Consider the following 13,202-nt stretch of genomic DNA (forward strand, 5'->3'; position numbering starts at 1 on the left):
CACCTCACTCACACTCCTTACACACTGACCCAAACACACACACACACTGCCTCGTACACACAATCACACGCTCAACACACACACGTTTTCTTTTGAGTCACAAAGTGTACATATGTGTGTGTATGCGTATGTGTGTATTGTGTAGTTATTTACATATATGTACGCACTGTATGCGTGTGCCTTTGTGTGTGCGTGTATATACAGTTTGCATAAGTGTAGTATGTATATGTGTAGTATGTATGGGGTGCGGGAGAGTAGTGGTTAGCGCGCTGCTCAGCGAACCCGGCGACCTGAGTTCGATTCCGGCTCAGGGCCAATATCGACTCAATCTTAAATGAGTATCTGGTTAAAAAAAAAATAGCACTGGGGATACAAAGACGGCCGGGCATGGTGCTAACCACCCACCCCCTCGTGTGCCGTGTTGGCCTTCAAATGTGCTCGCTAACAACACTTGCCCCAACGGTTCTGTTTAAGGCAAGAGGGAAAAAACTGTTGTATTTTATTTGTACATGCGAACATGTGTGTGGGGAGCGGCCGTGCAGCGCTGCGTCACGAACACGGCCGTTCGAGTTCCTCTCACGGCCACAACCAGTGACAATGATCTAAACCGGTCTTGGGTGGTTCTCGCCTAGATCGACTGAGCCTCAAATTAGTACCGAATGTGGTGTGCAAAAAAAACACATTATAACTTTTGGAAACAAAAGCGGCCGGGCGTGGTGCTAGCCACCCACCCGCCTCGTGTCCGCCCCACCCCCTAACCCCTTTCATAGCTGCTCTCTCACAGCACTTGCCCCACCGGTCTGTTAAGGCGGCACGGGGGACCTTTGTCTTTGTGTGGTAATGGGAGCGCGCACAGCCTCGGGGCCGCCGCCGTGCCGCCGCCACCACCACCGCCGCCGCCGCCGCCTCGGCCAATGAGGAGGCGCTCCGCTCTGCTCTGCCCCCGATAAAAGGGGCCGCGCCGCGCGAACACCCCGACCCAGACCCCTGTGTCCGAGCCACGGGGCCCCTCTCGTGCCGAGCAGCGAGCGGGAAGCATACGACACAGCCCAGCCCCGCTGTTTTACACGAGGCTCGCTCTTCCATTGACACACGCGCGCGCGTGCGCGCACAGACACCGAGACGGACACAGGCGCGCCTGCCTGCCTGCCTGCGAAGTCTGTGCCGTCGGTCTGTCACGCGAAGCCAGCCGTCGTCACAATGACCGAGGTGTTCGAGTGCAGTTCAGCCGACCCGCGGCCGGACTTCATGAAGAGGGACGCCGACCTGTACGGACTGAACCACCACCACCACCAACAACATATTCAGCAGCAGCAGCAGCACCCTCATCATCATCATCACCCGCAGCACCACAGCCATCACCATCATCATCACCCGCAGGCGCAATCGTCGCCCACGCTGCCCGAGTCGTCTTCCACCGACTCCGGCTGCTACTACCACCCGTCTCCGTCGAGCGCCTACCAGGCGTACGGACCCTACTGCCCGCCGGCCGCCTACAACCAGACCCCGCTGAGCCCCTACGCGTACCACCAGCTGGGGCGCGGCGCGGATGCCCTTCACGCGGGGTACGGCGCTGTCAAGGCGTTCCCGGGACAGCGCGGCTACGGTGCCGCGGGAGGAGCGGCCGTGGGAGGGGGCAACGCCTACGAGGGCTTCACGCACGACGCGGCTGGGAAGACCAGCGAGGATGATGAAGGTGCGCGCGTGTGTGTGTGGGCTGTGAGTCAGTCAGTCACTGTGTGTGTGTGTGTAGTGGGGCGGGGAGGGGTAGCTGTCCTTGGGCCTCCTCTAAGTCGGCTCAGCCTTAATTGAGTACCTGGTGCGACTAGGGTATACAAATACGGCCGGGCGCGTGATGATGATGCTGGTCGTGCATATCCACTCATAGCACTTTCCCCAACGGTCTGTTAAATCTTTATATGGGGGGGGGGGGGGTATTTGTATTTGCATCGTTCTGTGTCGTATACTACCGGCGCGTGTGTCTAGACACCTGCGTCTGTTGTATGCCCATCTGTATGTGTTTCTCTGTCTGTCGTCGTGTCTGCTTGTGTGAGTCCGCATGTTTAAATGCGTTCTTCTTTGTGTATTCCGATGCATCTGTGTGTACGTGTACCTTGTTTGTGTGGGGGCGGGGGGGATATCGCGCTGCGCTACGAACCCAGCCTCCCGAGTTCGATTCCTGCTCACGGCCAGCAACAGTGACGATTATCTGAACCGGTCTTGGGCCTCCTCTAGGTCGACTCAGCCTCAAATGAGTAGCTAGTGCGATATATGTATGTTGCACTTCTTTCGCACCGTACGTAGCCAACCATGCCAATCGGAGGAAGGACAACTATAACGTCGCCACTGGGGAGATAAAGGCGTTCGGGCGTGGTGCTGGCCAGCCACACCCTCGTGTATACCATGCCGGCCTTGGTACATTATAGGTTGCTACTCGCTAACGGCACTTGATCCAACAGTCTATACGGAGGTTGTTTATCTTTGAAACGATCGCACCCGTTGTCATCTGTGCCACCGAACATTCCAAGGTGTTGTCCACAATTCGCCAAACTGACGCGTTCAGCCGAGACGCTGCATCTCGTCGCAAAGCGAGACCCACGTCAGTAGCCGCAATAGCTTCCTAAACTTGAAGAGCTACCTGAACTTTAACATCCATCTCCGACAAATGTGTTTCGGCTTACGTCATGGTGTGTGTGTGTGTGCCCGCACGCGTGTTCTCGCTGACAGCACTTGTCCCAACAGTATGTTGTGTGTATCATCGTCGTCAGGCATGATCGATCCACTGCTGGATGAGGGACTTTGCGTACATGTGTGTGCACAAAGACAAATATCACCCGTAAAGGCGACATCGATCTGTTGGGACAAGTGCGGTTCGCGCGAGCAAGATGCACCGTATGCAGAGAGTGGCGCGCAGTGGATCGGACGCTGCGCCTCGAACCTGGCGACATGAGTTCAATTCCCGGCCACGGTTAACATCACTGGCGAGTGATATCTGAAGCGGTCCTGAGCCTCCCCTAGGTCGACTCAGCTTTAAATAATTATCTGGTACGGTGTGCTGTTGTGGGAATAATACCAACTGCTTGTGCGCCGTACCGGCCTTGATAGGTGCTTGCTAACTTAACTGTCACCAACAGTTTATATGACTATGCGTGGGATGCTGATTTGTTTATTTTTGTTTAAGTGGACACCCGTGTGGTCTATTACACGCAGTATATGTTCGACTATATATGTGCACATTCTCCGCTTCAGTGAGCAGGTTTATTTACTGCCGCTTAGAGAAAATCTGCATCTCGACGTTTTGGTCGACTGGCCTCCTTCAGGAAACCCGGACTGTGTTTATAAATCCCTATTTTCAACGATTAAACTCACCACGAAACAACGTGGTTTAAAGTCGCGGAGGTACGCGCACATTCAAACTTAACATACATTTGCTGCAGGGCAAGCTCAAAGGCCCACAACGCTATGCGGATAGCAACAAATAAGAACTTTAGAAGATGCGGTAAAAAATTGTGAATACGTATTATTAGAATCGAGAGAGGTTGCACAGAATATATTTTTTTTATTTCAAGACGCTAAACAACAACAACAAGAGTATAATCGCACGCGCCATCTCTCTAATCACCACCGCATTGTACGCTCAGAATACAAAGACCCCCCGTATAGCCTCAACATACTTTTGGGGCAAGTTCTATGAAAGGCCGGAACGGCACACGAGAGGATAGGTGGCCAGCACGACGCCCGACCGCCTCTGTCTCCCGAGTGGCGATGTTTACACACCGCACCAGGTACCCATTTGAGACTAAGTCAACCTAGGGAATGTCCAGGACCGGTTCCGATAATAATCATCACTGGCGTTGGCCACGCACACACACACTCGCGCCCACACACGGTCTCGAACTCACATATCCCGCGTGATGTGCCATGGCCTTCGGCACAGCAGCGGACAAAGACGACGAGGAGGAGGAGTCGAGGCAGAGTGGAGTGCGCATGGTGAACGGGAAACCAAAGAAGATCCGCAAGCCGCGCACCATCTACTCGAGCTTCCAGCTCGCCGCGCTGCAGCGACGCTTCCAGCAGACGCAGTACCTGGCGTTGCCCGAACGCGCCGAACTCGCTGCCTCCATGGGACTCACGCAGACTCAGGTGCGGTACGAGTGAGGTGTTCGACTCTCCCCTTTATGTTTCTGCCTGCGCGGTGGAGTGAAGGGAAGATGTCAACGTTTCATCGCCACCACCCAACCAAACACCACTCCTCCCGCACCCCAATTACGCGCCGCGACGTTCCGTGCGTTGCCGCTTCTGCATGCTTGAAGCGGGATGCTCCCGCTGTGTGTGTATAAAAATATGGAGAGTTCTTGCCAATAACATCCGCTAACTCCGGCGGCGTTTATTTGTTGAACGAGTGTGAGTCTGCCGATGAGAACCCCCGTGATTTTCCTAAACCGGTGTACAGTTTGCTCCCTGGTACACATTCCGCTTGATGATGTTGGATCTGGAAAGCTAACAGGCTGATAAATTAAATAATTGGTTTGTAACGTGTGCGTTGCTTATGGATAGCAGTACTCTTGTTTGGCAAGACGCCTCGCTGCTGTACGCCGTTGCGAGTGTGTATATTCGTCACGGTCGATCCGTCAGTTAAATTTATGTCACTCAGAGTTGAGCGAGGGCTCATTCCGAGTGAAAGAAGCTCAGGGGACGATGGCACTGATGACGGGTTATTAGTCCACCTATGGGAGGCCCAGGACCGATTCAGATAATCGTCGACCGATAAGTAAAAACACAACAACAGTGAGCCAGATATTTTAACCACAGCTTGATCTTATGGGAATGTATGTGCTCCTGAAGAAGGGCCTATGCCTGAAACGCCGCTAGTTATGTTTTCTTTTAATGCCACAGTATTATTGACGAATGTGTTGATGAAAAAAATAACTCTCATGAGATTTTTTTTGCGAATATGTTTAATTTTCTTCCTCTTCATTTATTGTTTTGTTTTCTTGAGAGTTAGCAATAATTTTGTGAAATTAGTAAAAGTCCAGTAACATATGGGTGGTGGTGGGGGTTAGAGTTATTTTTGGGCGAGCAGGTTAAGCCGCGAATCAACGACACTACAATTTGTATTTTATTTTACCAGGTAAGGCCCACGACTGAGCTATACTATAGCTATGTTTAACACGTAGGCTTTCGCGACCAATATTATTCATAAAAAACGTTTTTGGGTTAGATCGCGTTATTTATAAATGTGTCGTAAGCCTCCACCACCCGACACGGCCAATCAGCAAAAAGTGTCACGTTGACAAAAGACTAATAGTTCACTAGTTTAGCCAATCGGTGTGTTGAAGAGTGAAACCACAACATTTACAATTTATGAGTACGACGTTTCGCTGGTAATTGCATCCAGCATCATCGTGCAATTCGCCACTATAGCTCTCTTTCAGAAGCGAGCTGACTATCGCAAACGATAACATCCAAGCACTCAAAATAAATTCACGACCGCTGCGTTGTATAACACGGCACTCCCAGTCTCGGGAATTGACGCTGAAGCCTAAGAACACAAATCTGTATCGTGAGTCTTCATCAACGGCATTGTATCTCTCTGACACTCACAAATGTGCCACATCCTATGCTTCTCTGTGCGTGTATTCATAACGTTGCACGCGTATATATATATACGTCGTGAGCGCTTATGTCCAAATAGCTATTTGTGTACGTGATAATAGAATTACTTTGGACAATAATACAAGTTAAAGAACATACTACTAGAAGCGACAAACGCATATTGGCCGTCTAGCGACGAACGCATATTATACATACAGATAACATCACCGATGCTATTTATTAATGTATTCATAAAAATAGTAATTGAGTCGTAACAAGACCTTTTTTAAAAGAGGGCTTTATATTTCACGCGATGTTTGGCAATTGCCAGCAATGAGCTGCCTTGCTTCATGCGGGACGAAACTGGAGGAGTGTACGCGGGGGGCGGGGGGGGAGTACACCCATCACGGTACACCACAGGGGAGGGCAGTAACACCCGAAGCTCCGCACAGATTGATTCAAATAGTCGAATCCAGGCCCTGCCACCTAGTGACTAGTTTGAGTGGCTCGCGTCTCGAGACTCGCTGTGAAATGCGCCGTGGCCCCGGTAGTCGCGCGTGGTGGAGGGAGTGGAGAAGCGAGGCTGAAGGCGGCAAAGCTCACCGAGGCTGTTTGACTCAATCGATCCTCGCTGGGCGTCTCGATGAACCCCTTGGCAGCTGTTGCATTTACAGGGAGGAGGGGGGTTGATTTATGAACAAATGCACACATGTTTAAATATACACATATATAAACCGACGTCGTCATTATCATCATTGTCGGCGATCATCATCATACACGATGGATACATTCGCCGATACGACGCTTTTCGATGGAGACGGATTTCGGGAAGTACGATCGATCCAGCGGTGGTTTGATGATTGGTTAATGACGATGGTGGTGATGTCGCTTCGTAAGGAATCACGCCTACAATGTGTCGTTTGTGTGTTTAAATGCGAGGCTGTGTCCTGGGTCGACTGCGTGTCGGTTTCTATGTTTGTGTGTCGGTTTACGTGCTGGTGTATGTGTTTGCGTGTCGGTGTATGTGTTAGTGTGTCGGTTTATGTGTTTTCGTGTTGGTGTATGTGTTTGTGTGTTGCTTTGTATGATTGTGTGTTGATTTATATGTTTGTGTTTGTTATGTTTCGTATTGGTGTATGTGTTAGTGTGTCGGTTTATGTGTTAGTGTGTCGGTTTATGTGTTGGTGTATGTGTTTTCGTGTTGGTGTTTGTGTTTGTTATGTTTCGTGTTGGTGTATGTGTTTGTGTGTTGCTTTGTATGTTTGTGTGTTGATTTGTTTGCGTGTTGGTTAATACGTTTACGTGTGCGTAGAATATTTTAAAGCGCGTTGCATTGTTACGTACCGCGTTGCATTGTTACGTATCGCGTTGCATTGTTACGTATCGCGGGCGTCTCTTCTCGGCCGCGTTTGGTTTTCGTGTCGCGGTTTCCGTGGAAGCTTCGCCGTGTAGTCAGGGACGCGCGCCCATTACTATCACACAGTCGAGGCGCTTCGTACGAGTTTAATACCCGGTCCTGCCGGTCGTCGCAACTCCAACACACCACCATCCTATAGCGCCATTGACGCCGCGGGTGGAGTTTACCGTACTGTCTAGAAAATAAACTCAACATTTGGAATATTAAATAAATAGCAATCCCCCCCCCCCCCACTTCTCCGCCGCCGCGAGAATGTGGAATTTCCACTCATTTTACCCAGGACCGCCAACGATTTACGAGCGCCCCATTCATTGCTTTGCGTGCGAGGAGAGAGACGCTTTGGACACTTATACTTGCGGAGATAAATCCTGGGCCAACCACTTGTGCTGATTTACAACTTACACAAGCACATTCGGGTACCGATATTAAAACGGATTAGTTTTGTTATGATTATCATCACCAGCACCGCGACAGTGTTACCTTCGGAAACCTGTTTTTTTTGCTCCTACTCGTTCCCGGCGTTTGCTCAGCCCCTGGTCCCCGCCTCGCCGCGTGCGTTACTGCAGCAGCAGCAGACGGGCTGCCTGCCAGGGGCAAATTGGAGGATGCAGCTCTCAAAGTGTTATTTTGCCGAACTTTTATGGCCAATTCGTGCGCAACGCGAACGCGGGTTTCACGAGTCAGGAAACTCACGGTTGTGACTTAAAATTAAGATTTAGCCGTGTGCACGTTTGGCTGTGTGTGTGTATGTACCGTATATGCGCGCTTGTGTGTATGTCTTTGTTTGTCCGTCGTTGTGGGGGAGCGGTGGTGCAGCGCTTAGCGCGCCACGTTGCGAACCCGACGAGTTCGCGAATTCACTTCCCGTTCACGTCCATCAACACCCAGTGACGATTATCTCAACCGGTCCTGGGCCTCCCCTAGTCCGACTCAGCATCAGACAAGTACCTGGTGCGGTGTGTCAAAAACATCGCGCAGTGTGGAGGCAAAGGCGGCACGGATGTGATGCTGGCCAACCCACCCCCTCGTGTGTGCCTTGCCCCAGCAGTCTGCTTGGTCTTTGTGTGTGGTGGGTGTAAATAGCTGACCGCGTGCTGTAGGCAACATTGCGCATAGCCGTCTGCAGTTTCCAGCCGTGTTTATTTGCGGGGCATGCCACCTGTGTTGAGACTTGTGCTGAATTAAGATCGCCGTAATTATATTACGCGATGTTTGCGGTTTAAATTGGACCGCGCTGGAATACACGGAGTAATTTATTCACACGTTTGTGCTTTCGTGACTCGTCACTTGTCGGACAGGCGAGGCTTACTACTTACACGCACGCGTAATAATTGCAATAAAAATGTGTATTTCAATATTATATTTCTATGTTGTGGATAACAGCGCAATTAACTCTAAATATACGATATGTAATTTTAAGATAATATACGATTTAATTTTGTGTATATGTGTGCATTTATACATATATATGAACGTACATAATTTAACCAGATTATACATTGGTCACTATTTCATTGATCTACATAAATGCATATTTAACGACGAAAAATGTATCACATTGCAACGTGCATTTGTATTTAAAAAATGTCAATGTACTTTCAGACTGCAAAAACAATAATTGTGAATACAAAATATGGCGCGTATTTGCACATTCAGGACAAAATTTATATATATATACCAATAACACAACTATCACACGAAGTCGGTTGGGGCAAGTGCTGTGAGCGAGCACCTGATAAAGGCCGGAACGGCGCACGAGGGGGTGGGAAGCCAACACCACGCCTTTATAACACACATTTATGACACACATTTACAGCATAGGAGTTGCAATTTCTTCAACCCTTTGTCAAATCCACCGCTGAATGAATTTCTCTTCGCGCCGTTTTATTTATTTATGGTGGGATCGTTCCACACTCGACAGCAACGCGTTATGCGTGCATATTTAGATGTACTCCAGAGGACACGCAATCGAGTTTCCCGTCGAGATATATGAATGTCGCCAAGAGCACACGAATTGGAATGTTGAAATGTACTCGCACGTGCATAATGAACGCACTCGCGCCAAAGAAGACTCGCCATGCAGTGCTGTACAAGTACTGTGTGTACGCGGGAATATCATCTCGGAAATGCAACATTTAAAACCCCGCTCATTAGATACAGTATACAATGCTGTATTTATTACAGTGCTAAAATGTATTTTTTTGTATCCAAGCATAATTATAATTTCGTACAAGCAACCACATTCGGGGGTGGGTGAGGTTAGGGCACTGCTCTATTAACCCATCCATAGCAAAGACCAGTAAACTCTCATTGCACTAATTATTTACTTGTTGAAAATTTTACAATGGAGACTCGTCATGCAGTGCTGTACAAATACTGTGCAAGTAAAAAAAACATCATCATTAACCCTGCAAGATAATGTACAGCATAGCATAACGTATCAGGAGTATTCACAAGGCCCCAAATAATATGGAAAGTAATCCAACACCAGATATAAAACGCAGTCCTTCTTGCCCCTATTTGCTCTGCAGAAGGGGCATTCCCCAAAACGTCAGCTTAGTAAATAATTTTTGTTATAGGATTGTGTTAATGGCGCAGGTATTGAGTTTCTTTCCATTTATCTTAATGCAAGATGAATACAAATTGTACACAGACAGTACATCATTTAGTGCAATAGCCGTCTACATATATATATTACTTGGGTACTCGTTTATGTTACTTAGTTTTGCAGTAGGCCTACATGATACACAACTTTTATATTCAACACATACTTTGTTTCGTCTTCTAGCATGCGTCTCCGTTGTGTTGTACATGTTGCATTGTGCATGATGAATGAAAGGTGTTGGTCGTTGAATGGTTGTATGGATGATGATGATGATGACGATGATGGACGTTTGCTTGATGATGATAATAATTGAAGTGGTGATGATGTATCGTGTATATGGATGGCGATGGATATATGATGGATGTATAGATGGTGATGGATATATGGATGATGATGATTGTTGTTTGGACGAAAATAATGACATGTATTGATGATGGTGATGTATGCATCATGGCACGAATGACGACTATGTAGAATTTACAAAGCATTATCATCATCAACATCCTCATATCTCACTCTCCTCACCCCCCAATTCATCCCATCCTCGCAACAGGTGAAGATCTGGTTCCAGAACCGGCGCTCCAAGTTCAAGAAGCTGGGCAAGAACGGCGAGGTGGCGCCTGCACAAGCCAGCCCGAGCAGCAGCGACCCGATGGCCTGCAACTCCCCTGCATCTCCGGGTCGGCAACACCAGCAGCTCAGCTCTGCCGCCCCACACCTGCACGGAGTGCCAGCGCCCTGGGAGTCACCTCTGAGCCCCGCTGGGGGTCTAGGGGTCCCATCGGCCGCGCTGCAAGCCCCGCACCACCTCCCGCAGCACCCCTACTCACCCGTGCCGCCCTGGTACCTGCAGCACCAGCAGCACCAGCAGCATCAACAGCAGCAACAGGAGCAGAGCGGAGGTCCCACCGCGTTCAGGCACAGTCCACCGTCACTGCTGGCGCTAGCGCAGCCGAATGTAGGTGGCGCCACTTCGGCAGTGTACTAACTTAACCAACACGGTGTTCTAACGCAGTGTTTTAACGCACGCGTGCGTGCGCACGAGGCTGTGTGCAGCATCGAGCTGTGTGTTAGCACCCGCGGTGCTCGCGTGGTGAACTCTCCTATCCCGAGAGCCCCCCCGCGCCCCTCCCCGCGCCCCCCCCCCCGCATGAACCCCCCACAATTGTCCCACGCGGCAGATGAACAACCACTGCGTCGTTCTTATTCAAGAGGAAGGGTGCTCACTTTGAGGACAGGACTTTCCCGTTTATAATTAGCGAGCGAGTGGATTAATGAGTCCGTCTTGGTTGTTAGCGTTGCTAGCCTCAGGGAAGGGATGTTCTACAACGAGCCCACTCCTGCACGTAGATACGACTCGCCGTTAAGTACGTTGGCGACGTCACCTCTGTGCTCGCCGCACTAGGCTAGGTGCATGTTGGGGGGGTCAAGTGTGTCAAGAGGCAGAGGGTCACAGACCAGACCCAGATGTTATGGGATGACTGACTGAGGTAACTGGCAGAGGCAGCGTCATCATCACCACATGGACCGCCTGTTGCTGCTCCTAGCTCACACGCACATACGTACTCAAAGGCAGTGGCGGCTCCTGCAAAATCTCTCAGGGGGGGGCAAATGTCTGGATGATTGACAAGGATAAGGTCCACCCATGCAATGGATAAATTAACAGCTTAAGCATGTAAAGGCAACTTCACTTCTTTAATATTAATGAAAAATAAAGTGACTCTTACAATACATCTTGTTTGTTTCTATACTCACTATTAAAAGAAACCACTCAAGTTTATTTTATTAAAGATTCCACTAGGTGGCGATAAATTATATTGTTGGATGAAACGTGCTTACGTATGATGACGTTAGCACGTATGATGACGTAAGCACGTTAGTGCAAGCCCTCCCGGAAGCCATAGAGAATGCATTGGAGCGCCCGCCGTTCGAAAAAAAACATCTTTGAATGTAAGTCTATGGGGCCACTCGGGGCGATTCTCAGCCGGAGTGAAATCGCCCAAAAAGAGGCGGTACACCACAGAACGTGACATGACGCTGATTGGACTATATCCAGAGGCACAGTGACGGCTAGCGTGACTCTGTGGTTGAATGACATTGGTGGTGCGTCGCCCAATCGCCCTAATGAAGAAACCGCCCCTGCTCAAAGGCAAAGATCCCACGTGAAGGTGTTTTAACAGACTGTTGGAGCACACACACACACAGACACGCGGGCTACGCGGAACTCGTGTCAAAGACGCATGGAGCCTCATTTGTACAATGATCCAGCAGTGCCTTTTTTGGGTTGTACATGGAATTTCTAACTTAATCGGCGTGTACTCGCATCGTTTTTGTAAAATACAAGAATGTACATAGAGAACAATTGTTGAGATTGAACGAGGAGGGGGGGGGTGCAAATGTCAACACTTTGCGCATTACGATGTTTTGCATGTAACTTATTGATTCCTTTTAAGTGCCGCCGCGATTTGATTTTGTTACGGGAACTCGCCGATTCATTTTGGTTTGTTTGTTGTGAAGCGGCGTCCCGTCACTTAGGTTACGATGTACATAGCTACTACTGCTGCTGCAGATGAAGCAACATCCTGTCGATGTACTCACAGACTGCACCATATACGAATCGATGCATTAATAAAGATACGCGCTCTCTTTAAATCGTGTCAGCTGGCATTTGTCTCCTGCTGCATACCACCCGCCTCTTGCCTACACGCTATATAGTGCCGTACAAACATATCTATATATGGAGGGCCGCAGGGCTCGGGTAGTTGCTAGAGCCAACTTAACGCGTCGCTGCAACGCGCTCCGTCAGTCGCTGCGAGAGAGAATTACTATTACTATGCAGTATACGTATACTGTATATGCGCGTGTAGTTACTACACGCACGGTGGTGAGCACGCCGCACTGTGAACCCGATCATCTAGGTTTGAATCCCGGCCACGGTTAACATCAGTGGCTCGTGCTATCTGAACCTGTTCTAATTTTACACAGCCTTAAAAAAATTAAGCGCCGGGTGCTCTGTGCACACATCAGCAACTGGGGCGGAGTGCTTGCCACGCCAGGAACCCCGTGCGTTCATACGCTCGCGTAATTACCCCCGAGCGCAAACCGTCACGAGGGAGGTCCTCATCCCGTCCGTGAATTCACGAAGGAGCTGACATTAATACAATTCATTCTTCCGTATGTACGTGCGACTCATGTGACATCCATGCGTTGGTTATTACGATTATTAATTATGACTACAAAATTGAGGGGGGAGGGGGGTTTACTCCGTCTCTAGACGGCCAATATTTTGTTTTTATTATCAAAATTAACATTTGCGGATAGTTTTTATATATATAAAAATATGTTTTACAAACAAAAACTCATCTCACGCGTTGTAAAATTTCAGCCGTGCCTATGTCAATGGAGCGCACTTGGGCGCATCGCACGTAACGCGGCGATGATACCGCTGGAAGGTCGTGCGTAGTTTACACCACGCACACACGCACGGCACAGCACAGCGCACGGACCGAGAGCACGGAGCGCGTAGCGGCATCACGTGGCAACTCGTCTGTTTCTAATTTTCGGTCGCTTTGAAGTGCTGCCCAG

The 13,202-nt window shown here is 49.4% G+C and overlaps 1 protein-coding gene across 1 annotated transcript; it reads left to right on the forward strand.

Moving 5' to 3' along the window:
* Positions 1 to 992: 992 nt before the first annotated feature.
* Positions 993 to 12,269, forward strand: LOC144719371 (homeobox protein DLX-5-like). Its single transcript, XM_078595243.1, has 3 exons — positions 993 to 1,696; positions 3,938 to 4,143; positions 10,171 to 12,269. The coding sequence occupies exons 1-3, from the start codon at positions 1,201 to 1,203 to the stop codon at positions 10,603 to 10,605; spliced, it is 1,137 nt and encodes a 378-aa protein (XP_078451369.1). The 5' UTR covers positions 993 to 1,200; the 3' UTR covers positions 10,606 to 12,269.
* The last annotated feature ends 933 nt before the right edge of the window (positions 12,270 to 13,202 follow it).

The sequence above is a fragment of the Lampetra planeri genome, chromosome 1 (genome assembly GCF_965212315.1).
Source record: "Lampetra planeri chromosome 1, kcLamPlan1.2.h2, whole genome shotgun sequence".
Taxonomy (NCBI): Eukaryota; Metazoa; Chordata; class Hyperoartia; order Petromyzontiformes; family Petromyzontidae; genus Lampetra; species Lampetra planeri.